Below are 23,813 nucleotides of genomic sequence, written 5' to 3'. Positions count from 1 at the left end.
GTAGGGATCTCTTCACCTTTCCAGTTTTGTGCAAATACAATTCTAGGTTCAGTTAATACATGAATAATTAGATATGCATTCCTTTTAATATAGGTTTCAGGTAAAATCCTCAACAAAAATATTTCTGGTTTTAAATCTGTGTGTTTTATCATCTTTTCCAGCCACGTATATATTTTTGTCCAGTATTTTTTTGCTTCTACGCATGTCCACCACATGATAATAAGACCCAGGTATCTAGTGGTATTTCCAACATTTAGCTGACTTATCTTCAAACACCTTTGCCAACCTCGCCGGCGCAAAATACCATCTATGAAACATTTTATACAAATGTTCTTTATATGCAGTTGATGTTAATTTATAGTTCCTGTCCCACAATTTTTGCCATTTATCTAATTCTATTGTGTAACCAAAGTTGCCCGTGCTATCATTGTCTCCTTCACTTGTTCATCTTCCAATTTGATGCCCAATAAATAGCTATACATTTTCTTTATCAATCTTTCTTCTGTCCCTGTTAATATCTTGTCTAATTCTGTTATCTCCATTTACCATCACCTTTGCAGTTTGCTTATAATATATCGCCTTCATCATGCTAATAAATCTCTCTCCAATGTCCATGCCTTCTAATTGTGCTAGCATAAATTGCCAGTTCACATTGTCATAAGCTTTTTGTGCATCTAGGAAAATCAACGCCATTTGCTTCTCTGAGTGCACTTCATAATACTCCACTGTATTTAAAATTATTCTCATATTGTCTTTAATTTGTCTCTTAGGTAAAAATCCATTTTGATCTGAATGTATAAATTGGTTTAAGAATCTTTTTAGTCTTTCTACAATTATTGAGGCATATATTTTATAATCAGCATTCAATAAGGATATGGTCTATAGATTTTTATCTGTTGTAAATCAGAATCTTTTCGGTATGAGGGTAATATATGCTTGCATCCATGATCACTTCTAGCAATAGTTCATTAAATACTTCCAACATTGGTATACTTAAAGTGTCTTATAAGTCTTTGTAGAGTTCTGCTGGTAGACTATCCTGACAGGTGTTTTGCCATTCTTTTGTCTCTTAATTGCTTCTGTTAATTCCATCATCCTTATGCATTCATCTAACATAGCTTTCACTGTTTCAGGTACTTTAGGTAATTCACCTTTTTCTAAATATTGTTTTATTTTATCTTTTGAAATTGTCTCTTGATCATATAGTTTTTCATAGTAGTTTTGAATCACTTTTCTTTTTATCATCATTTTGGTGGTGAAGAGTTCCTTCATCGTCCATTAATTGGTGTATCAGTTTCTTTTCTTTCTCCTTTTTCAATTTATGTGCCAACCATCTTCCTGGTTTATTTGCATTTTCAAAGAAGTTTTGTTTGGCACTTTTCATTTTTTGTGCTAGTTCTTTATCTATTAAGTTCATACTATGTTTTATTAATTCCATTTGATTTTTTAAAATTCTTTTTATGTGGGTTTTTTTTTTTGTAGTTCTATCTCTAGTCTCTTATATTCTTCTTCTAATTTCTTTTGATTTTGTCTCCTTTTTATTTTTCTTTCCCACATACATTATAGTTAATCCTCTAATATATGCCTTTAGCTGTGTCCCATACATTTTGTAATGAAATCTCTTCTTTTCTATTCTCTTTAAAGAAAAAATCCAATTCTCTTTCCATAAATTGGATCTTTTCATTTAATATTGATTGATTCGACATCCATCTTTATTTCCTTTTTTGTTCCTTCCATATAACTTTTATCGGATTGTGATCTGCCCAGTTGCTTATTTCTATATTTATTTCTTGCACATTAGATTTTAGGTCTGATGACATCCATATCATATCTACTCTTAACCATGACATATGTCTGTTTGAATAAAATGAATATTGATTTTCCTTAGGATGCATCTCGCCATACATCTTGAATGCCTAGTTCTTCCACCATTTTGAAGAAAGCTTTTGGAAGCATTTTCCTAGTTTTTTAATTTACTTTTCTAGTTTTATAGTTCAGCCCCCCCCCCTTCCTGTTGCCCATTCTTTGCTTGCCCGTTTATCCTCTGAGTTCCTGCCGGGGGTTCGACAGGGAGACCTTTAGGCTGCTTTGAGGAATCTGGACCTTCGGCCTGGAGGACAGCACTGCTCTCTCCTCCAGGGGCTTTCTTGGTTCTGTCCCCCTCTGCCCTCAAAGATCCTGGGCCCCCTCTCTTCACGGAATGAGATGCCACTGGCAAAGACCTCTGCAGGGCTAGGCAAACGGATCTAACTGCTCTGGGTCCGGGTGTAAACGTTACTGAGGGTGATAGAAGATTTGTGCAAATAAAATGTCTTTTTACGCATTCAGATGTTCAGCTGCAGTTTGTAGGACAAATAAATAACGGTGCTACTTAAAAGAAGACGAGGTGATGAGAGTTCTGCTTCTCTGTGTTACTCTTTCCAACCACATTTTGCTCACCAAGCACCACATTTAGGAAGGGGCCATTGCTACTTTTAAGCATCGAATGTTTAAAGTGACACTTCTGTCAAGGATGAACACTCAAATGTTCCTAAGGAGCTCAGGTGCCCTCAAGAGCAGCAGCCACCGTTGCAGGAGGCAGAGGCCAAAGACCCATCAGTCTCCTGGTGGGGAGGTTGCGCTGGGGGCCTGGCTTGCTCTCCTGGCACGGGAACTCCGTAATTCCGGAAGGAAGTTTCATTTCCCTCCCTCATCCTGTCCCCAAGGCAGGCAGGCAGCCAAAGGGCAGGAAGCGGTTTCTGAGCATCGGTCGACTCCAGAGGACGTCGACCCTTCCGGCCTTTGGCATCCCCAGGAGGAAGATGACCAGGCCTCTTGGTCCACCAGGGCAGCCGCCCAAAGCAGCTCCGGGTTCCCAGAGGGTCCCTCTCTTCTCCCACAAGGCCGACGGGCATCCCGTCCCCTCACGTAATAAAATGACCCTCCAAGGTTTGGAGCAGCACCGCTGCAGGTGGGATCTCGCAGGGGGAGAGGCCTGGGTTTTCCTCACGGCAGGACCCAGCTAGGCCCAGGTTCCCAGGAATTGGGCCAGGGGCCTGCCAGAAGCCCCGGCTTTCCTCGGGCACGAAAGGAGGCCTTGGAGGCTCCGGGCAGGTGGGTGGTTGACCTTGGGCGGCTTTTGGAGAAAGGGATAAAGGCAGCGCAACATCGAAGGCCGGCAGAAACGGCATTTATCCATCGCGAGCAGCTTCTGATCAGGACGGAGGGCCTTGCGAGGCCCCCCTTGGCCCAGGAGAAATCAGTTGGCAGGAGGCGCCGCCTCAGATGCGCACTTCGGAGGGCTGCCCAAGGATTCAAGCGCAAAAGCCTGCTGCCACCGCTTCCTTCGGGGCCAGCCTGCGGACGGACGGGGGCCCTTCCCCTGCCACACTCGGTCGCCGCCGCCGCCTCTGCACGAGGCTCGCTCTCTGCGGGCAGAGAAATGCAGAGAAACTGCATTTCTCCGCCGAGATCTTGGCAGAGATAGCGGCGTTTCTCTGCAGCCAGCTGTAATCGACAGCTCCAGCTCCCCTCCCGGAGACCCGCGCGCGCGCCCGCCCCGCCCCGGCCCTCCGGCCCCGCCTTCCCCGCGGCTGGGAAGAAAGGCCCAAGACTTTCCCACGCTCCCGGGTTCACGGTAATGAGGCCGCGCCGGCCCCGCCCCCGCCGGCAGGCCCCGCCCCGCCCCGAAGGGGGGCCGCCCGGCTCGCACCGCGTCGCCGCTGCGGAGGGGAGGGGGATCGCCCCGGCCCCGAGCCCGCCTCACGGCCCCCTCGGGCGCGCTCCGAAGGCCGCAGCTCCGGGGCAGGAGAGGCTCCCTCCCCCTCGGGGCACAAAGCGGCAGGCCCGACTCTGCGCGCCCAGGTACGTGTGAGGAGGAAGCCCCGCGGGGCTGGCCACGTTTCCACCCGCTGAAGACGAAGAAGGAGCCGCGTTTCCCATAAAGGCCAAATCGGCCGGCCCCGGGGGCTGCCTCCAGGCGGCTGAAGCTGTTGTGTGAAGACAACCTGAGTGTTCAGGGCCTCCGTTTTTCTCTCCACCCTGGCCCAAGCCCCCCCTCCCTGTGCCAGAGGAGGCGGAATTATTGGGGGGCTTTGCTGCCCCGAAGCTTAGGACTGGGGGGGGGGACGGGGGACGGTACTGCACTCCTGCCACGCATGAGCTATATTCATGGGAAGTATAAGGTGGCTCCAGCAGCCCCTCCCTCGCTCCCCCACCACCCAACCTACGCCTGAGAAAGTCACCCCCAAAGCTTCTTTGACTGCATGGCGGCAGGTCCTTCACCCCTCAGGCAGGAAACCAGAGAGAAAAGCGGCTCTTGCTTGGAGGGAGGGGTGATCCTGCCAGGCAAGCTTTCAGCCCACACAGAACTCTTGGCCTTGCACTGGACTTCTTTCATCTTGTTCTAAGTGCTCCTTGGGATGGGAAACAGCCCCCCCTCCCCTCGGCTGGCCAGTGCCTGGTTTTTTTTTTCTCACGCCCCGGTTGCCCCCTGTCTCCCCCCCCTTCCACTTTCAGTTTTCTTCCTCTTTTCCCCCTGAAATTGATTGAGTCAGCAGTTCCTTTGTGGGCTTGGCTGCGGCTTCTGTCTTTTGTTTGCCCAGCAATCTTTTCAATAGATCTGCTTCCTGATAAGGGCCCCCTGCCTCCTGCCCCATGTAAACTGAGTCCTCCCTTTGGGGAGCAGGCCCTATGGCGGCACTCACAGAAAAGAGGCCCTTTTTCTGAAGTAGGCCGGGACCCACGGACAACCTGGAACCAATGGCACTCCTGCACCCCACCTCTGCTCCCCCGACCTCTCCCAGGGGCTCCACCAGGGGGATAGGAGCAGGAGAACGGCAGGTAGAGGCCCGGGCCCTGACTTTTTGCGCCCATCAAAAAGCCTTTTCTTGCTATTTCTCAGCAAAAATTGCCAATGGAAAAAATTGCCCTGGAAACCACAAGAAAAGTGCTTTCACTAAAACCCCACATTTTGTTTCATAAAGCAACAACTTGGGAAGCCTGCATGGGGAAGGCGGGTGGCAAGGGAGGAGGAACCTTCTTGAAAATCTTTCCATTGGGTTTGCTGGCATCTCTAGCAGTTGTCTGAACCAGGGAGGTAGCCGAGGTTGTGCTGCCACCTCTGCCTAAGCCCCCAAGTTTGTTCCCTAGAATTTAAGCCACACCCTTACTGGGCCTGCTTGGTCTTCCAGGATGCCCTGGATCCTTCTGCTGGGACCTGAGGACAGCAGCTGCAGGCAGGCAGACAGGCAGGCAGGAGGCAAACCTGACAGTCACTCGATTGTTTCTTTGGGGCAGAGAAAACAGGTGAGTTACCGGGTCTTGAGCCGTGGAATTGTGCCGTAGTTTATTTTGTTGTAGTTCTGCGGGTGGATGCCCAACGGGGAGCCCTCCAGAGAGACCAAGGCAGGAGGGGCATCTGGGAGACCTGCGTGGTCTGAATAGCTACAGATGGCCAAGGGGGCAGCTGCTTCAGCTCCTCGTACTTGACAAGATTTCTTTTCCCCAAAGACTCTGCATTTCAAAGTTAACAGAAGCAGCAAAAATCCAGCCAGGCAAGCATTTCTGAGCAGAAAGTAAAGGGATGGTAGCCACCTCTGTTGAATTTCTGCCTCACAAGCTTGTTTTAAAAGTGTTTTGAAGGGGTGGGGAAGGGGTGCCATGTCAGCAAGCGTCCGTTACTCAGGAGGTGGGGCTGATGTGGGGACTTGGGTCTTTTCCTGAGAAGGGGGAAGAATTGGGAAATCGGGGCTGGGGAGCTCTCGAAGAAAGACACCCGCTCCGTTCTGCGCCTCCTGAGCCAGAGGGCCAGCGCCTCTTTCTGTCTCCTCCCGCCGGTGCGGCCGGCAGAGCCCCTCGGCTGCATCTGCCCGGTCCTTCGCTGCCCCGCGGAAGACCAAGCGAGGAGCAGCAACCGCCCCCCTTTTCCTCTCGACCCGGGCTGGAAGAGGAGCCCTCGCAGGCAAAGACGGGCAGGGCAACCTCTGCAACGCTCTCCCGGCTGCCGCAATGCAAGCGAGGGCTGCGCTCCGCCGACCCCGGGAAGCCCCCCCCCCCCACACACTCTCTCATCGGGCCGTGTGCAGGGAAGGCGGGGCTCTGCCGGCCCTCCCTCGCCACGCGGCGACCAATCCGCTCCCGATAGGGTGGGGAGGGCCGGGCCTCGGCCATTGTTATGCAAATGTCCCGGGGCCGCGTAAAAAGCGCCCCCGATCCCCGCCCGCTCAGTCCCCGGCCGACCCGCGGCGCCCGCCGCTCGTAGCAGCCCGCCCGCCCGCCCGCCAGCCAGCGATCCCTCGAGCCAAGCGGCGATCCCGGGCGCGGTGCGGACCGAGGAGCCCGGCGTTGCGCGGCGGCGAAGCAGGCCGGCCGGCCTCTCCGGGGCCCGCGCTCCTCGCCCATGCGGGGCCGGGCGCGGCGCCTGCCCCGTCGCCAGCCGGGCGCGCAGCCATGAGCCAGGCGGAGTTGTCGGCCCCCCGCGCGGCGCCCAGCCAGCGCGTCTTCCAGGAGGCGGTGCGCAAGGGCAACACGGCCGAGCTGCACTCGCTGCTGCAGAACATGAGCAGCTGCGAGTTTAACGTGAACTCCTTCGGCCCCGAGGGCCAGACGGCGCTGCACCAGTCGGTGATCGACGGCAACCTGGAGCTGGTCAAGCTGCTGGTCAAGTTCGGCGCGGACATCCGGCTGGCCAACCGCGACGGCTGGAGCGCCCTGCACATCGCCGCCTTCGGGGGCCACCAGGACATCGTCCTCTACCTGATCACCAAGGCCAAGTACTCGGCCGCCGGCGGGGGAGGCGGCGCGGGGGGCGGCGGCCGCGGCTGAGCGCGCTCCGGCAGCTCCGTCGCGGCGGCGCCCCGAAAGCCTCCCGCTCCGGCCCGCAGGCGAGAGCGGCGGCGCCTCCGTCAAGCGAGCCCGCCTGGAGGACCGAGCCCTGCGCCGCTTCCCGGGAGAGATGCGCGCCGTTGGCCGGCCAGCGCCGCCACTTGGGCAGAGGAGACGCGGGCGCCGGCCCGGCCCTCCCCGCCCTTCGGGAGCCGCCGCGCTCCGTCCCGCCGCCGCCGCTGCTCTGCCTCTCATCTACCTCGGTTCTTCCAGTGTTGGCTCCCCCGCTCGCTCGCTCCTTCCTTGGGGCCGACCAGCTGCTGCCCACCGCGCCCCGGACCTGCTTCCCCGCCGCCAGCAGCTGCCGCGGCCGCTCCCCTCCCAGCCAAGCCGCGGGGCTCTTTCCGTGCCGGAGGGCCGACCTCCGGCTCTTGCTCCGGAGCAAGACGCTCGTCGCTTTTGTCTGGTGTCCAGACCGAAATCGCCCCTCCCCGCTCGCTCTGGCCCTTCTGGCCGTCTTTTGATCAGCTCCACCGGACGGCGGGGGAGCCTTTTCCCCCCTTTCTTCTTTTCTTTTCCCTTTCAAAAAGGGTGAATTTCGCCCGGCCTCTTTCCACGGAGAAGGGGGCGCCTTAGGAAGCGTCTCCGGAAGATCGAGGGCGCCCCCTGCTGCTGATGGAGGGAAAGCAAACTACTGAAAACCGAACCTTTGGAAGGAGGCGATTTCCACGCGGGGGTCGCTTCGGAAAGGAGAGGGGCGCCGTGCCCCGAAACTGACTGCCCGTGTGCCTTCGATGCTGCTCTTGAGTCTCTGCCTGGTGTGGTGCGCCCAGGCAGCCCCCATGAATGTCGAGGAAGTCACCCGCCTCTTCTGCCCCCTTTTCGTGTGCACTAGAGAGAGAGCGAGAGCCAGAGATAAATTTCCCTTTCACTGCCATATCACCTGCGCCTCTTCTCCCCACCCCTCAAATAGCCATTAAACCTTTTAAAATATAGTTTTTCACTGTGTTTGGGCTGCGCGTTTAAGTATTTATCTTGTACGTGTGCAAGGATGTGTGTGGACATGAATCATTTGTGACTTGAGCGGTTTTTCTTTGAAGGGATGTTTATTTTGGTAGTTCAGAAAATGCCGTTTTTTGGAGGGGTTGCTATTACGTATATTTCTTCCCTAATTCCTGCAATAATTCCCCCACCCACCCCATTGCACTGAGTTTTATTTTGCTATCTCTGGTTCCTCCCCCCAAAAGGGAGCCTGTTTTCTGTAGCCCCCTTCTTGCTTACTCTTCCTGGTTGATTTGCAAGGAATGACAGTTGGGGCTTTGCCAGCCCTGGTGGGAACTGCTGGGGGGGATGCGGGGGCCCCTCCTGACAGTGGTGTTTAGTTTGTTCTTGGTGGGGGAAGAACCAGTTCCTTTTTTCAACTTTGAGGGGGGTGTTTTAGAGTTGCACATGATTTCTTTTTGTCTTAAAACAAGATTTGCCACAATAACATGTCATAACATTTATGGCATAATTATTAAATAAGAAAAAGTAGCTTGTGTTCAGAAATCCAAGATCAGATTTCAGTTTTAGAAAAAGATCTTGGTCAAAAGCCCGTTTTTCTAAAGAAGTCTCATGTAAAGATGTTAACACATATTTATATTTTTATATATGAAAAGTATACCTTTGGAGACTGTGAAACCTTTTTTTTTTCGGTGTGTGTGTGTGTGTGAAATAAAATATCCATGAGGCTTGTTCTGTTGCGTGGTTTCTGCCATCCCCAGTCTTCTTCTTTCAAAGAACTAGTGGGAGAATCCCCACCCCCAAATAGGTGGTTTCTCCCCCCCCCCATGGGAACTGAGTTGGGAATATCTACCTTTGAGGTTCTTTCTCTTAGCTAGTCAATGAGCTTCCTTCCCACAGGGATCTGCTAAGCATCCTTGCTCTAAAGTAAGACCTGCCCAGCTGGGTGGGACTTGCGCTCTTGGGCTGACACAGCAGGAGGGAGTAAATGTGATACTTTCTATGCAACCCTGTAAAGTTATTGAATGTAGCCAGGTGTTATGTCCCCCCCACAAACCTCCCCCCTCCCCGCACTGAGACATAAAAGGGAAGATGTTATTTGGCTACTTCTGCTGCTGGATCCTTTGTGCCAAAATGGGAAATGTCTCTTTGCCTTTCTTTAAAAGAGGGGTGGTGGCGTTTGAGGTGCACCAATTTTGTGCTGAACCATCTTCAAGACGAAATATTTTTCTTGAGAAAATGCATTAACATTTGTGAAAAAACAGAGATTGGAAGAAGCTGACCCACAGATCATTTCAGTGAGCAGCCTTTTGCTAGACAATGGTCTTGTTTTCTCCCCCCTCCCCTTTCTAGGTGGCAAATACCTTTCTTAATTATGTTAATTAATTTGTGGAGAATTTTAGGCTTATGTTGAAGCTTTATGTGGGTCACTGTATGATCACTTTTTAACTGGATGAAAGAACCGCAAGGCTGTACGGGGTGGGAAGGGGCTGTGTTTCTGTGTATATCATAGCATTGTGTAGTCCCAGGGTGAAAAATTTATAAATAATTTTTCCACTGATCTTTTTATATAAAAAAATGTTCCTATGTTTGTGTGTGCTTTGTTTTTCTTTTCCGACCAGAGGCTGAGATTTCAAGGAAGCTGCGGATGGGCAGGGAGCAAGAAGGGGGCAAGGCCCATGGACAAGGGGGCGGGTGTGAAAGAGAGAGCGAGAGAGAGTGGTGCCCTTGTCTTGGACTACAGCTCCCATCATTCCTCACCAAGTGGAATGGACGGCCTGGAAGGCTGCCAGGGAATGAGATCAAACTACAGCAACTTTGGCAGGCCTGGGACTGATGGAAGGGAACTCTGAAGGAGATCCTCCATTGCCAGTAGCAGTTCAGCTTCAGAGTAGGATAAAGGGTAGCATACGTATGGCTTCGGGCTGTAGCTCCTCACCTCTTTTGACAGAAGAAATCTTCAGTGGGCCCAAAGGTCCTGGAGGAGAGGGGCCCAGGTCCCCGGCAATATTTGGAGGGCCACAGGGTCCCCAACCAGCATCTACGGGAGGGCACCAGGTTGTGCAGGGCTCTTGAGGCTGGCATCCTTATATGGGATGGCATTTTCCCCCTGAAGTTGTGGCAGGAAGCTGGTTTCACATGGTGGGGTGGACTTTGATTCATGGGACTGATTGGCCCAGGCTGGATTCGCACAAGGAGCTAAGCCCACCGAAAACTTTGGGCTGGATTCGCACAGCCTGACAAGCTATGGGGCTGAACTAGGGCAGTGAAAGTGGTTGGCTGCCTCAGCCTGCTTCTAAAGGTTGAACCCCAGGCAGTTGTGCCATCTGGCAACAGGGGCCCTTGCTAAACAGCTGGTAGTTCCATGGTCCTGGCTGGAAGGCAGAGGTTTCTCCCCCCCACGGGGGCTTTCATGATGCCCTGCCCTTGGGGGGAGATGGAGCAGAGCCACTGTCCACCCTGGAGGTCTGATTGGGCCCCACACCTTGGCTGGCTGGGCAGCAGATGCCCATTGGCAGTACTCTGGCTCCTAGGGCGGCCTGACAGGGATGGGGTGCCTGCCTCCTTAATTCCACAGGAGAACCAGACCAGGCAGAAACGGGGAAGGGTCACTCTTCTGGGCTCTGAAGCAGCCCAGCCCTTAAGTCCGTAGGGTTTAGCCTGTGCTGCCAAGGGCCTGGGCCACCTAGACTAGGGCCGGGCAATCTGGGGGCGGCTCACCCCTCGGTACAGCAACCTTGAGCCCCTTCCCACGGCTGGCGCCTGGGCAGGTTGCTTGCTGGTGTGGGAAATGTTGGCTTGAGAACACCTTTCACCAGCAGCTCCTGGCACTTTGGACTGCAACTCTGCCACCCCAAGCAAGGCTGGCTGCCGGGGGCTCAGGAGAGAGAAGATGCCATGGGGCAGAAAGAAGGGAAGGTGGTGCTTCCCTGCCCTGCTTGGCGCAGCTGCCAGGGAGGCTCCTGGGCTCAGTTGGCCTTCAACCAAACTCCCAAGCATCAACGTCTTGGTTTTCCTCTTAAAAACGGCTTGGGCTGCTTCGCTTCTGCTCCAGGCCCGTGCCAGCCTGTTGTTCTAATTTCATGTGATTTTTCTGAATCTCATTGTCCCCGAGTTGCCTTGCAGCGTAGGCTCTTGTTGCTGAGACCGAAAGCCGTGAAAGAATTTTGAACTTCTCAAGTGTTTCCTGCAATTGTCTCCCGGTTTTTGTTTGTGCGACTGACTCCAAAACAGACGGACGAGGAGGGCACCTCTCAGTCTTGAGGGGTGGGAAGGCAAGAGCTTCCTTTCCCTCGTGATTGACGCATGGAGAGAAAAATCCCTCTTCCAAAAGGGCGGGGCGGTGTGTGTGTGGGTCAGCTTTGAATGTCTTCATATCTGAAGTGATGTGGGGGGGGTATCTGGTTGCTGCGGAGGGGGGGGGCTTTCAACGTACTTTTCAGATGTGCATCACCCACAGACAAGGAATTGAGCAGAACCCAGTTGAAAAAATACTTGGCTGTTTTTACATGAGATAAAGGCCTTTGGAGGAGGGGCTTATGGAATTGGGACAAGGGCGCCCCAAATCTGCCTGGGTTCTCCAGAGGGGCCCTTCTGCAACCAGCTCACGGGGGAGACTCCCACAGGAGCCGAAGCCCTTCCCAGGCCCCTCCTGGTCCTGGCCCCCGGCCAGCCCCAGCCAGAGGGGCGAGTGGAGGGCCCCGCCTTCTCAGCCAGCCACCATGCAGGGTGGACCTTCTTGGTGGCAGGGCCTTTTGTGAGCATGGGGCCTTTCCCACACCCTCGTCTTGGTGGGGCTGCCGTGAAGAAGGCAGCCCCCTCCCTCCCCTGCCTGCAGAAAGGCGGTCTCATTCAGCCCCTCTTCCTGGGTCACCCCTCTTCCCCCACCGCCCAGCTCTTTTCTTCCCCAGGATGGGCTGGTTCCCTGCACCCCTCGGAGCTCCCTCTGGTTCCTTTCAAAGGGGCATTGACGACTTCTCTGCCCCCTCCCCCTTCGCGCACCCCCACTGTCCCCCTTCAGCCTTTTTCCAGCTATTCATTCCCAGGACAGTCCCTCCCTCCTTCCTCCCCCTCCTCCCCTCTCTCAAGCAGCTGGTATGCTAATGAGGGCCCCCGCAGAAAGGGGCGGAGGGGGGGCTCCAGAAGCCATGCCAGGAGCAGCCACCGAACAAAGGAGGCTCCCACCAGCCCAGCTTTTCACATTCAAATCCATTAAACAGGGAGCTCCAGTCCCTTATTCAGAGCCCTGCATTAAATCCAGGAGGCAGGCAGGCAGGCAGGGAGGCTCTTTTGCCTAGGCTGGTGGGGTGGGTGGGCTGGCTGGCTGGAGGGGGCACGTAGGAGGCTGCAGAAGGGCTCGGGCAAAGGGTCTACCTGGCCCATTCCCAGGTAGTCCTGGATGGTCCTGGATGAGAACTGGGAGAGGCAGTCTTCCATTTTGCCACACAGTCTTTCAGTGGGCACGGGTTCTGGGTTGTCAGTCTTGCAGGCTGGCTCTTCAGAGCTCGGTCGGCAGATGAGCGGCTGCTGCCCATCTGTGAGAAGCAGGGCAGTGAGCTGGCTCAACCCTGGGGGGGGCATCCTCCCCTTGCTGTTACCGCCCTCCCATCCACTCAGAGATAACGTTGCAGCTTTATTAAATTGGAGGGGGGGGGGCTAAATGGCTCCCACGGGCATGATCTCCCCAGTGACCTGTGCCTCCTTCCCCCTTCCCCAGTCCCCAGCTTCCTTGCCCAGGGTCAGAGGTCCTTCGAGCAGGACCCGGGCGTCTGCCCCAGACCAGCCCTGCTTGACAATGCAAGTGGGGAGGGGAGGAGGCTGATTTCCCTCCCCCCAGACCCTCTTCCTCTCTGAGCTTGGCTTTGGGGGGGTCCTTCCTTCCAGGTCTCTCCATTCAGACCCCCCTCACCACCTTCCAAGAAGGAAAGCAAAGCGAGGAGGGGTCCCTCCCTGGTGGAGGTGCCAGCCGCGGGTCTCCGCTCTCAATGCGCCATTCACCCTGCTCAGCCACACAGAAAATCTCGGTCATCAGATCCTTGCCCTGCCTGGAGACAACTGTGGCTTTCTTCTTTTTAAGGGCTGTAAAGCACGGAGCTGTCCCTTTTGGGGAGGGGGCTGAGAAGCAGTGGCAGCTTTGGTGGGAAGGGGCTGGGCCAGGCTGGTGTGGCCGAGAGCAGTTGCCCATTCAGCCCAGGGCCCTGCCTGCCAGCACCTCTCCCGTGTGTGTGTGGGGGGGGGGTCCTGGAGGATCAGCACAGGCCATTGCAGGGATGTGGCCCCCCCCCGTCCCTTCCCTTCCCCCAAGGATGCATTGGGGAAACCTAGTGCTGTTCTCACCCCATACAGGCCACCCAATCGCCCAGGAGAAGCTGCCTGTTTGTGTGGGAGTGTGTGTGTGTGTGTGAGTGTGTCCGGACAGGCCAAGGCCTCAGCTGCTGAGCTGAGGCAGCATTTGGGGTGCCATGAAGGGCTGCCCCAGGATAGGACTGGAGTCAAGACACGCTGAACAAGTGATGGGGAGCAGTGAGGCAGGCCCTCCTTGCCAGTGGATGCCCGGGGCGCGCTGCCTTCCCAAAGGCCTGAGGGAGCTCTGGGAAGACAGTGCTGACCCCCTGGCGCCCCCTGCTGGTGCCAAGGGGAAACAGCTGCCAGGAAGAGGATGGCAGAAGCCCCCACCCTCCCTTGGACTTCCCCACCCCAGCCCAGGGCTTGAGATGGGAAGAGCCACGGTGAGCAGACCCCTTGGCCTGAGCCTGCCCTTGGGGCGGGCAAATGGAGCAGCAGAAAAGATGGTCGATGGACATGAGAGCAACTTGACTGTGTGTGGCACGGGATGCCAGGGAGAGGGAGGGTCCCAGAGTGAGGAGACGGGCTCGCTTCAGTCCAGCAGCTGCATTTATTGATGCCAGCAGGAATCCGGTTTTGAAAACAGAACTGGTCCTCTTGCCTCCCCCTCTTGCTTCCTGGCCTCTCACAGGGCAGACGAGCGCAAGAACTCCTCCCCGTCTGCAAGGGGAGACAGGGGCGTTTGGTTCCTTTCCCCTCCAAGCCGGCTGCCTGCGCTCAGGAGGGCCAGGGGGCTTGGCAGGCCCCGGCCCCTGATGGAGGATCAGGCTGGAAAAGGTCCCTCCCTCGGGATGCAGAGGGCACCCCGTGCAAAGAGTTCCCCCCATGTCTCTCCCCCTCCCCTTTAGGATCGCAATCCCCATGGGAGACTGCCGCCGGGGGCCTCTTTCTCCACGTACCGCTGGGGAGGAGGCCGCAGTACTCCTGGCACTCCTTCTCCAGGTAGAACTTGTTGGCATTGCCTCCGCAGCCCTGGAAGGTGAGGCACCTGCCCTGCTTGGCATCGAAGGCCCAGAAGGTGTCCTTGCAGGGCTCCCCTGGCACGATGGGCAGGCGGCAGGCGGCTGTGGGCAGAGAGGAAGGGAGAGGTTGCCGCTGGGGGTCCAGGCGGGACGGAGGAGGGCACAGGAACCACTGGCCCTGCTGCACTCACCCTCCGTCCGGCAGGTCTGCAGGCAGCCACGCTCCGAGGGGAAGTTGTTTTGGTTTCCCCGGCAGCCGCCATAGTAGAACCTCTCGCAGTTCTGGGATGTGGTGTTGTAGAAGTAGCGCAGCTCCATCCCCAGGCAGGGGCCGGCGTCCTTGGGCTGCAGGCAGAAATCTGTGGGGTGGGGGAGGAGAGCCCAGTTGAACTCTAAGGCTGTGCCTGGGAGAACCGTTTCAGGCAGGGGAAGAGTAACTCCCAGCGGCATAATTGGGGTCGTGCCCACACTGTCGTGCCCCCCTCCTTAACTGACCGCCCAGCCGATGAGGGTCCTCCGGGGGCAGTTATGGGGAGCGCCAGTTTAGGGAAGGGGGATTGAGGCCTCCTCACCTTCCCTGTTGCCCCCCCCAAACAATGGGGAGCCATCGGCAGAGCCTGCTTCCTCATCCCAGGTGCTCCTCCGGTCTCTCTGGGAGAGAAAATGGGCCAGTCGTGAGCTCGGGTGGGAAGAGGAGCATTAAGGACTGAACACAGGTAGGAGGAAATAGTACCTGCTGGTTGAGTTCTGGCTGGGGGGGGATGCACTCCCCTGAGGAAAGAGAGACCGGTCAGGGAGGGCATTGTCTCCACTGCAGGCGACCCTTTGAGGGGAGGAGGGGCAGACGTGCCAGACAGCCTCAAAGACTGTGGCATGAGCTCCCTCCCTCGCCCTCTGTCTGCCCCCCATCCCAGCCCCAACCCCTGCATCTCCTGGCCTGGGAAGGCCCTTCCCCTCCTCCCCTCTAGCTTCTGGTTTGCCTGTTTCCGTCAGTCTGAAGAAGGAGTCCTCAGGAATGCCCAGGGCCACCGAGAACTGTCTGAACTCCTCTATCAGGTCCTCGGGCAGGTCGGGGCTCCTCCCTGGAACAGACAAGAGGGGCGACTTTGGCATCCCTGCCATGTGGAATCCACCCGTGCTGCAGGTTTGCTGGGACTCGAGTAGCAGACGACTCCCTCGTACGTGCGATGGGCAGGGCTGGCGGCTGACCTCGCTGTGTTGCAGGGCTTTGTGGGGCTCTGGGAGGCAGCCTGGATGTCCTCCAAGTGGGACTCCATTTCCTCCCCCAAAGCAGCCAAGGGCCGCCTAGCCGCTGGAGGGAGGCTGACCCAGCCGTTGGCCAAGAGGCCTGGAAATGTCCCTGAGCTTTGCCTGGCTTTGCTCCCGGCAGCCCTGGAGGGCAAACTCTCCTGCCCACCCCCACCCCCACCCCCCTGACAATCAGGGTAAACAGGAAGACTGTGGGCGGAGCCTTCCTTTGCCCTTGGACCCCAATCCACCTTGGCGCCCCCAGCCTGCCACTCCCGGGTGGGCTCCTCTGCGGTGGGCCAGGGGGATGGTGCCGTGTCTCCAGCTGGGGGGGCCCAGAGAGACGGGTCTTTCTGGAGGCAGATCTGGAGGGGCTGCCTTGGAGGCTGTGGGGGCCCTTGGTAATCCCTCTCTGGCCCCAAAAGTGGCAAGCCGAGCCATCTGTCCCGGGCATACCCCTCCCCACCCATGTTCAGTTTTGCACCGGACTCCCCGGCTCCCTGCAGCAGCCACCTACCGTAAAGTTGGGCGGTGACGGTGTAGCCGTAGCTGCTGTTCTTCTTCCAGGCAAGGAAGGCATAGTCATCGTAGTTGGTGCGAGCCACGTAGCCCTCAATGTGGGTCTCCCACCCTGGGGGAGGGGAGGGGAGGGGAGGGGAAAGGAAGGCAGAATGATTCCCCACTCTGAGGCCCCAAGCAGCCCCCCCTTTCCTTCCCCTTCCTAGGAACCCCACTCCTGAACCTTCCTATGCCCACCCCCGAAGCCCACCTGCTGAGCACAGAAGTCTCCCAACCTACTAGAGTTGTAGTAATGGTATTTCCCGGGGATGCTGCTCTTCTGGTAAACTCCGACCGCTTGGCTGCAGGTGCCTTGCCTGCAAAGGGGGGCGGGGGGAGAGAGTGGCTGAGAACAGATGAGGTGGCATGAATTGTTAATTACTGGCTGGTCTTGAGCCCATGAGGGCTGAACCTACCGGAGCCTGGTGAAGGTGACCGAGAGCTCCTTGCTGGTGTCCCCCAGAGCCACCTCCAGCGTCCCCATCAGGTAGCGCTCCTTATATTTCTTCAGCCACTTGCAGGTTGTGCCGAGCGCGATGGCGTACCACTTCCCGTAGACCTGGTGAGGACAAGCCCAAAGCGGTCATTTTAAAACCACGTCCGATGCCCAAAGGAGACTTGGCAGAGTTTCAACCTCCGTTCCTAAAGGCTGGCGTTTCTCTTTTTGTGCCAGTCCTCCGTTGGGAGTCGGGGGTCCTCGTGATATTTCTAGCTAGAATCCCAGCCCTGGCTACTCTGTTTCGACAGAACGGAGGCTACGCCACATCCATAATCAAAGGAACCGTGAAAGAGATTGCAGACTGAGCTTTAGGAGGCCCACTCCTCCTTTTATCATGTCAACACAAAGGGGTCTTACTCTTGCTTCCTCAAAATCCTTCTGGATTTGGATGGGGTCAGCTGGAGCGACTGGGCTGCTGCTGGCCGAGAGGAAAACGGCGGTGCAGATGAGAAGCACGACCTGTGGCTCCATGGCTGCGGCTGCACTTCTGCTCTGCTCAGCTCCTACGGGCAGTTCTGGTGCTGCAACGGGGCAGCTGTGTTTTTCTAGCATGAGGAAATTTGAACTTTGGTCTCCGGACTGCACCAAAGGTGAACGGCCTTGCGATGAATGTGGCCGCCTGGGAGCCTGAAGACGGGGTCTCCGGCAAGACCCCTCCTAGTTGAACGTGAGAGGGGGACACGGAAACGAATTTGGGTAAGGCGATGGGGGCTTCCTTCCCAGTCTTCCCAGTCCCTTCAGCTGAGACAAGGGGGTCTCGCCAAGCCCTGGCTTGACTGCAGGACGGTAGCCTCCTTTCAGGCAGAGGGTCCTGGTGGTCAGAGCTGCGTCCTTGTCCTTTGGAGAAGGCCATTCCTGGAGACTCTTGCTTTGGTCTGGCTTGACCAGAGGCATCCTGACAGCATGGGGTCTTTCTGTCAGCCTGCAGACCCTCCAGCCCTCCCTTCCTCCTTCTCCCAAGAATAATTAACCAAAGCAAACAGTGGGAGACAACAACCAGCATCCAAGGTTGTAACCCCTCCAAGGTTTTCCGTTTGGACATTGGATTCTAAACATACGTTATGCACATTATGTACATTTATTTACATTTACCATAAATGGTGAGGAGGTGGAGTGGGTGGGTAGTTTTAAATTTCTGGGCATTTATATCTCGGAGGACCTCTCATGGACTATGAATGCTAACATGCTTGTGAAGAAGGCACAGAAGAGGCTGTACTTCCTGAGAATGCTTAGGAAGATAAATCTATCTCAGCATCTCCTCCTGTCCTACTATCGCAGCACCACTGAGAGTGTCCTGACATACGGCATTCTTGCATGGTATGGGAGCAGCTCTGCAGCAGACAAAAATGCTCTACAGAGAATCATGAAAACTGCCCAGAATATCATCGGACTCCAGCTACCAGCCCTGGATGACATGTTTGAATCTCGCTGTTTGAGAAAGTTGCATAACGTTCTCAGAGACTCTTCCCATCCTGCTTACAATCTTTTTGGACTGTTGCCTTTTGGCAGAAAATACAGAACAATTAAAACTTGGATCACACGTTTTCTGAATAGTTTTTATCCCAGAGCTATAATTGCACTCACCCATGAGCTAAAGGACCACCATCAGTGAGCTGTTGGACAGCATTACTTGGTCTGTTGTGTGGATGTTTGGGTGGTTGAGGGGTGGGGAATTGCGGTGGGTGGGAGGGTGTTTGGGGATTGTTATGTGTGTTGGACCTGGTCTTTGGGTATTAAGTGAATTTCTTTGTATGGGTATACTGTGTATATACGTACAATGACAGTAAAGTTGTTTGTTGTTGTTGTTGTTGTTGTTGTTGTTGTTGTTGTTGTTGTTGTTGTTATTATTATTATTATTATTATTATTATTATTATTATTATTATCGAAGGCCAGCAGCCAGAATTCATCAGAAGCGCCCAAAATCTGAAGTGTTTTCCCCTCTGGTTTTGCTGTAAACAGATCTCCAGCATTGCTCCCTGCCAGCTGAAGAGATGGGCAGCTCAGCCGGCCACACAGGAAGCAGGCCGATTAGCCCAGATGGGATTCAGGCAGAGCCAGGAGGAACTCTTTCAGGGCCTAAGATGGGCTTAAGCAGCCGCTCAGCTCAGCCTCAGGCACTCTGGGTGAAGCCAGCTTGAACCAGAGGAGCCTTTCCCGGCAGGGGATCGGGTGGCCCCCTCGGTCACATGTTAAGCTGGCCATTTTCCTCGGGAGCTGGGAGTGACCCACTCGGGGGCGAAGTGTGTGGGACTCCTGGACCGGCCCCTGCAGAGAAATTGGCCAGCTCTTCAGGACAGAATTCCAGCTGAGACTCCCCAACGGGTTCCAGGGGGAATCTTCAGATTGTGATGCCTTCAGGTGACACATAAAGGCATCACAATTTCCTTTCTGATGTCACAGAGCCCCGGCAGAGGCTGCACAAATCCAGGGTGGCACAAGAGAGGCTGAGTTTTGCTGGCACTTGCTGCCTGTCTCTCTCGAGGCGCAGAAGAGGGTTTTTGAGAGCAAAGGGAGGCGCGATCCGAAGGACTCAGGATGAGGTTCAAGAGGAAAAAAGATCTGAAGGAGCAAATCCGTGAACTGCAGTCCATCATTCACATCCAAGGTAGCCCTCCGAGTGCAACCACGTGGCTGGATCCTGGCATCTTCCTGACTGGAGGGAGGGGGGGGCGCAGTTCCTGGCTGGCCTTTTGCAAGTGGATCTTGCTGGGCTGCTGTTTATGGGAGGACCTCCGAGAAGGGCCTAGCGCAGTAGCCCTCTTCCCTCGGGGGCCCCTGCGAGTCCCCTCCACCCGCCTTCCTTTCCAGAACAAGGGAGGAAGCTCCGCACTCAGGGGAGCCAGGAGGCCCTGCGCAAGAACAGGGACCTGATCAGCTTTCTGCGCACCACCCTGCGGGCAGAGATGCAGGAGCTGAATCTGGGGCTGAAGGTGAGCCCTCTGGGTCTCCCTGGCACAACAGAGAGGGAAGGAGAGGCAGGGTGGCCCCCGGTTAATCCCAAGCCCTCTCGCCCTGCCCCGTTGGGCCACGGGTGGTCTGCAGCTCTCACCTCTCTTTTCTCTGCTCCTCCTAGTATGACCAGGTCACGATCAGCAGGGCCTGCCTAGACAGGAAGCGGGTGAAAATCGCTCTGGCCGAATATACTGTGGAGGTAACTGGTGGGCAGGTCCTTCCCCCGTCCCCTTCCCCCCAGCTCTCCTCAATGGGCCCTTCCACCCCTTCCTAGCAAGCCCGAGAGTCCCTGAGCCAGCGGGTCTTCGACCGGATGAACACCCACAATCTCCTCTTGTACGAAGTCAAGCGCCGGGGGAACCGCCTGGAGGAGCTCCAGGGGACGCTGCAGGTCCTCATCGACTTGGAAAAGGCCAGCCCTGAGCTCCAGCTGCAGCTCCAGGTGAGATCCGCCCCTGCTCCGCCCTGCCCTGCCCTGGAGGACCCTAGGATGCCCAGGGAGGGTGGGGCGTGCTTCCCTCTGCCTTCTTTGTACGTGCAGACCGTCCGTCAGCTGGAGAACAACATTGAGAAGATGCAGGTGAACATTGTGACTGCAGACAAGGTCCACATCCTGTATGTGAAGATGCTGGACGTGCTGAGAGCTGTGAGTCCGGTGCTTTGGCCATCCTCTGCAGGGAGTCTTCTTGCTCGCAGAGGGTGTTGGGTTCTGATCCAAACTCTGGCAGTCCTTCTGTCCTCATGCCTGGGGGGGGGGTGTCCATCCTGGGCGCTCCACAGGACTGACCTCGTTGCTGGAAGCGTTCCCCGGTGGGTACCGGAAAGTTGCAGCCCATTCACTCTGTGGGCTCTCCAAACGGGAAGAGATGAATGCGAGAAGGGAGGGAGGGCCCGTCCCTCTTTCCTCCTGCTTCAGCAGCAGTCCTGATGGCTGTGCTGGGGACAAGGGTGCCTCCTCCCCCCCCCCTGCTGCTTCCAGAATCTTCTCCTTCCTGCAGGAACTTTCTCAGCTTCCTTTCGTCCTGGAGGACTTGGAGCGCCGGGTGGGCACCTACCAGATGGAGCTGCAGGGGATGGATCTGATGGCCATGGATATGCTGGAAGCCATGGAGGCTGCAAAGGTCAGCCACGGGGGCAGCTTTCGGCCCTCCTCGGCCTCTGCCCAGAGCTCCCACTCACTCTTTGCTTTCCCTGTGGCTGCAGATGGACATGGCCAATGCAGAAAACGAGTTAATTGCAGAGAAGAAGTTCAGGGAGAACTCGCTCAGCATCCAGAAGAAACAGATAGAGCGGATCCGTGTGAGGGACGCCAGTGAGAGGCACCGACGGATGGTGAGTCCTTCTGGGGCATCTGCTGGCCTTCTTTAACAAGCCGGCGTTGGGTCTGGCTCTGAGTGGGCCCTCCGCATCTAGAGTGCCTCTGGGGGGGACACAGTTCAGGGCTGAGGCCTTGAGCCTCCTGGGGTGTCTGGGGCTCCTCTGCCTTTTGCAAGAGCCCGCTTCCCCTAATTTGTTGGTTGGCTTTTATGATCAGCAAGCCCGGCGAGACATGGACTTCTCTGTCCTGATGATGCGCGAAGGAACAAAGGGTAAGTATGCTGGGGTGCCTCCAGCCATCCTCGTCAGGTATTGAAGGTTCCTCTGAGAGGGCACAGCTGATGGGCATTGGGGTCAAAACCACCTGGGGGTCTTCTGCTCTTCCAGGGACAAAGCTAGAGACTTCCAAGGCCCAGATTGAGTACCAGGGTCTGGTGATCAGCGAGGTGGAGAAAATCAAAAGTGCAGTGCAGTGCTCACATCTCTGGGTATGTCCAGCAGCCCAGCCTGGCTGGCTGTTTTCTTGGCTCTGAGGCGATTTCTCCAAAGCTCAGCCGTGAGGAGTGCAAGGAGAGCTTTAGCAGCCCCTCATCCTGGTTGCCCCCTTTTTTCCTTCTCCCAAAATACCATCAGGAGCTGCATTTTAGGAGTTCTTTCAGACGTGAGGCTGAAGCTGCTTGAATGGGTGAAAATGACCTATGTCACCCGGTGGAGTCCTCTTGCTTGCAGGCAAAAGCTGTCCAGCTCTCCAGACTCCAGCTTGGCTTCTCTCCTCAAGCCCCTGGCACCAGCTGAAGCCCCTGCCCATGTCTGGGAAGGATGCTCTGATGCAGGGGGAGAGGAGCGGATGGGGAAGGAGGTTCCCAACGATGGCCCACAGACGCAAGCTTCTCTTCCTCCCTCTCCCTCCTTTCCTGCCAGGATATCGCTGGGCGCTTCATGGCCCAGAAGAAATCTGAGGAGAACCTTCAGCAGCAGATCGCCAAATCGGAGAAGAAGCGGCGAGGCCTCAAGTCCCAGCTGAAGGCTCTGGAGCTGCAGCGAGCCGAGCTGAAATTCCACCAGTCCCCGGGCTTCCTCAGGTACTTGCCGCTCTTCGTCAGCAGAGCCGGAGGCACCAGGGTTACAAATGCCTCAGGACCATCTCTGGCTGCCTCCACGCAACAGACCCAAAGTAAAGTGGCTTCTCCTCCCAGCTCAAAGACGCTAGAAGAGAATCTGTGGAAGAACCTGGAGGAGGAGGAAGAACGGCTTTCGCTGGTCCGCGGCCAGGCCTCCAAAAACCAGGAACTTCTCCTCCACTTTGAGAATGGGGTTGACAACCTGATCCTGAGGCTGTGGGACATCAGTGTGCCTGGCCAGGTTTGTCCCCCTCTCCAACGGTTTCTCTGACCGGCAGCCCCTCAGCCGTGATCCAGAACAGATACGCGAGAAGCTCCCTGCCCATCACCTCCCTCTCTTTTTCTCTGCCCATTACGCAACGGGAGAGCCGACAGGGAAGCCCCCTCCCTCCCTGCAGAGGAAATGGGGGTGGGGAGTTGGAGGGCCTCCCCCAGACCTTTATCCCCTGCTTTACAGGAGGGCTTCCCCAAGATGGAGGATATCTTTGAGAAGCTGCAGTTTTGTGAAACGAAACTTCTGCATTTGAGCCGATTGATGCTCGATGTGCCCTTTGACAAATTCAGCCCCAACGAGAGCGATGAGGTGAGCCTTCACCTGAGGCCATGCTGCAGCTGCTTCCCTTCCGCTGGGCCAGGAGCCAGAGGGGGGAAAATGTGCCCAGGGGACTAACAGGATCCTGATTTTGCCTCCTGTGATATTCCCAAGCGGGCTTCCACCTCCCTTCCCTGGCTCAGCCCAGCCCTGCTTGCATACCAGGCAGGCACCCCATATGGTTGCAGGGCAGAAAGCCTGATGAGGGAGGTTCTCGGCTGAAGCTGGCGTGGGTATCCTGGTGGTCATCACGCTATCTCCGCCCCCCGCCCCCCAATCTCTTGCCTGCCACCTTTTAATTCCAATATGTAATTTGGGAAGTCGTTTGTCCACCTCCGGAATTTCCTTGAGGAGAGTGCCAGGGACGATCAGCAGAACCTGAGAATCACTTTCGATGAGGACGAAGAAGATGTCCGAGGTCTGTCCTGTCTCGTGGGGGTCAGCAAGGCCTGTGCCCCCAGCAGCTCCTGGCAGTTGCCATTCGTGCAGCTCTGGGCTGAGCTTCACTGGGGGGCGGGGGGAGGGAGAGGGGTATTGCTGCCAGATTAGAAAATTACACCTTCGTGTTTCCTCCCACCCAGAATGAGAATTCCCACCCGTTGCCTCTGCCTAGGGTTTACCGTGAAATCCCCTTTTGGTGTTCTCCCAGGGAGGGTTAGCTGCACTAGATCCAAGGGGCTGTCCTGGCCCCAGAGAGATGTGGGCCCGAGTCTCCCTTTAGCTCAGGCTCAGCCTAGCTCAGCAGGCGGCCACTGTGTGTGTGTGTGTGTGTGTGTGTGTGTGTGTGTGTGTGAGGAAATGGAGGTTTTCTTTGCCTCAACCTGTGGTCCAAACCGTGGGTGGGTTCCTCCCCTTGTCTCTATCCCACACAGAAGCCTTTAACTTTGCGGACATCGACCACAGCTACGTGCCCAGTCGGGAAGAGATCAAGAAGGAGGCCTTGAAGCTCATCGAGGAAAAGACCAAGGTGATGAAGAAAAAGCAAAGAGGGGCCAAAAAATGAGACTTCCAAAGACTTGGCTACCCCCATTTCTCAAATGTGGGGATTTGACTCTATCTTGTTTTTTTAAATCTCTATTTAAAATGATATTGGAGTTGCTTTAAACATACAACACCCCCACTCCGCCCCCCCCCCCGAATGTGCAAAAGAGGAAGTCTTCCCGTATTTCACAAATGGAGAATAAAGATGTCAACTTGCTCTGAATTGGATCTTCTCGGGTACAGAATTCCATAGAAAGGCAACAGTGGGGAAGATGTTTAATTCCCGCTGGGCTGGGGACACGGCACGTGAGAAAGAGCGGCTTTGGGCACAAAGCTCCCACTGATCTTTTTATTCTATTCACACGGGGGGGGGGGGATGGGAATAGGATAGGATAGGATAGGATAGAATAGAATAGAATAGAATAGAAAT

The 23,813-nt window shown here is 55.6% G+C and overlaps 3 protein-coding genes across 4 annotated transcripts; 2 read left to right on the top strand and 1 right to left on the bottom strand.

Annotated features, from left to right (window-relative positions):
• Positions 1 to 6,192: 6,192 nt before the first annotated feature.
• Positions 6,193 to 9,393, top strand: NRARP (NOTCH regulated ankyrin repeat protein). The gene has a single exon (XM_087879683.1). It carries the CDS (start codon positions 6,430 to 6,432, stop codon positions 6,802 to 6,804), a length of 375 nt encoding a protein of 124 aa, XP_087735809.1. The 5' UTR covers positions 6,193 to 6,429; the 3' UTR covers positions 6,805 to 9,393.
• Positions 9,394 to 13,683: 4,290 nt separating this feature from the next.
• AMBP (alpha-1-microglobulin/bikunin precursor) lies at positions 13,684 to 16,940 on the bottom strand. Its single transcript, XM_034436261.3, has 10 exons — positions 16,777 to 16,940; positions 16,337 to 16,479; positions 16,161 to 16,237; positions 15,880 to 15,993; positions 15,095 to 15,196; positions 14,848 to 14,885; positions 14,687 to 14,765; positions 14,306 to 14,473; positions 14,052 to 14,216; positions 13,684 to 13,812 (listed from the first exon to the last, which is right to left on the bottom strand). Exons 1-10 carry the CDS (start codon positions 16,888 to 16,890, stop codon positions 13,778 to 13,780), a joined length of 1,035 nt encoding a protein of 344 aa, XP_034292152.3. The 5' UTR covers positions 16,891 to 16,940; the 3' UTR covers positions 13,684 to 13,777.
• A 1,900-nt stretch (positions 16,941 to 18,840) lies between these two features.
• Positions 18,841 to 23,606, top strand: CCDC183 (coiled-coil domain containing 183). Of its 2 annotated transcripts, XM_034436256.2 has the most exons (14): positions 18,841 to 19,025; positions 19,229 to 19,350; positions 19,494 to 19,571; positions 19,647 to 19,814; positions 19,914 to 20,018; positions 20,371 to 20,493; positions 20,576 to 20,704; positions 20,907 to 20,961; positions 21,077 to 21,177; positions 21,611 to 21,771; positions 21,886 to 22,051; positions 22,268 to 22,393; positions 22,724 to 22,820; positions 23,275 to 23,606. In XM_034436256.2, exons 1-14 carry the CDS (start codon positions 18,956 to 18,958, stop codon positions 23,403 to 23,405), a joined length of 1,632 nt encoding a protein of 543 aa, XP_034292147.1. In that variant the 5' UTR covers positions 18,841 to 18,955; the 3' UTR covers positions 23,406 to 23,606. The 2 variants fall into 2 exon arrangements, with proteins under 2 accessions (XP_034292147.1, XP_060539946.1); XM_060683963.2 differs by lacking the exon at positions 22,724 to 22,820.
• The last annotated feature ends 207 nt before the right edge of the window (positions 23,607 to 23,813 follow it).

This window comes from Pantherophis guttatus, chromosome 16 (assembly GCF_059756535.1).
Source record: "Pantherophis guttatus breed Tessera chromosome 16, ASM5975653v1, whole genome shotgun sequence".
Lineage (NCBI taxonomy): Eukaryota > Metazoa > Chordata > Lepidosauria > Squamata > Colubridae > Pantherophis > Pantherophis guttatus.
Note: the sequence above shows the minus strand (reverse complement) of the source record. Positions and strands in the feature narration are given on the sequence as shown.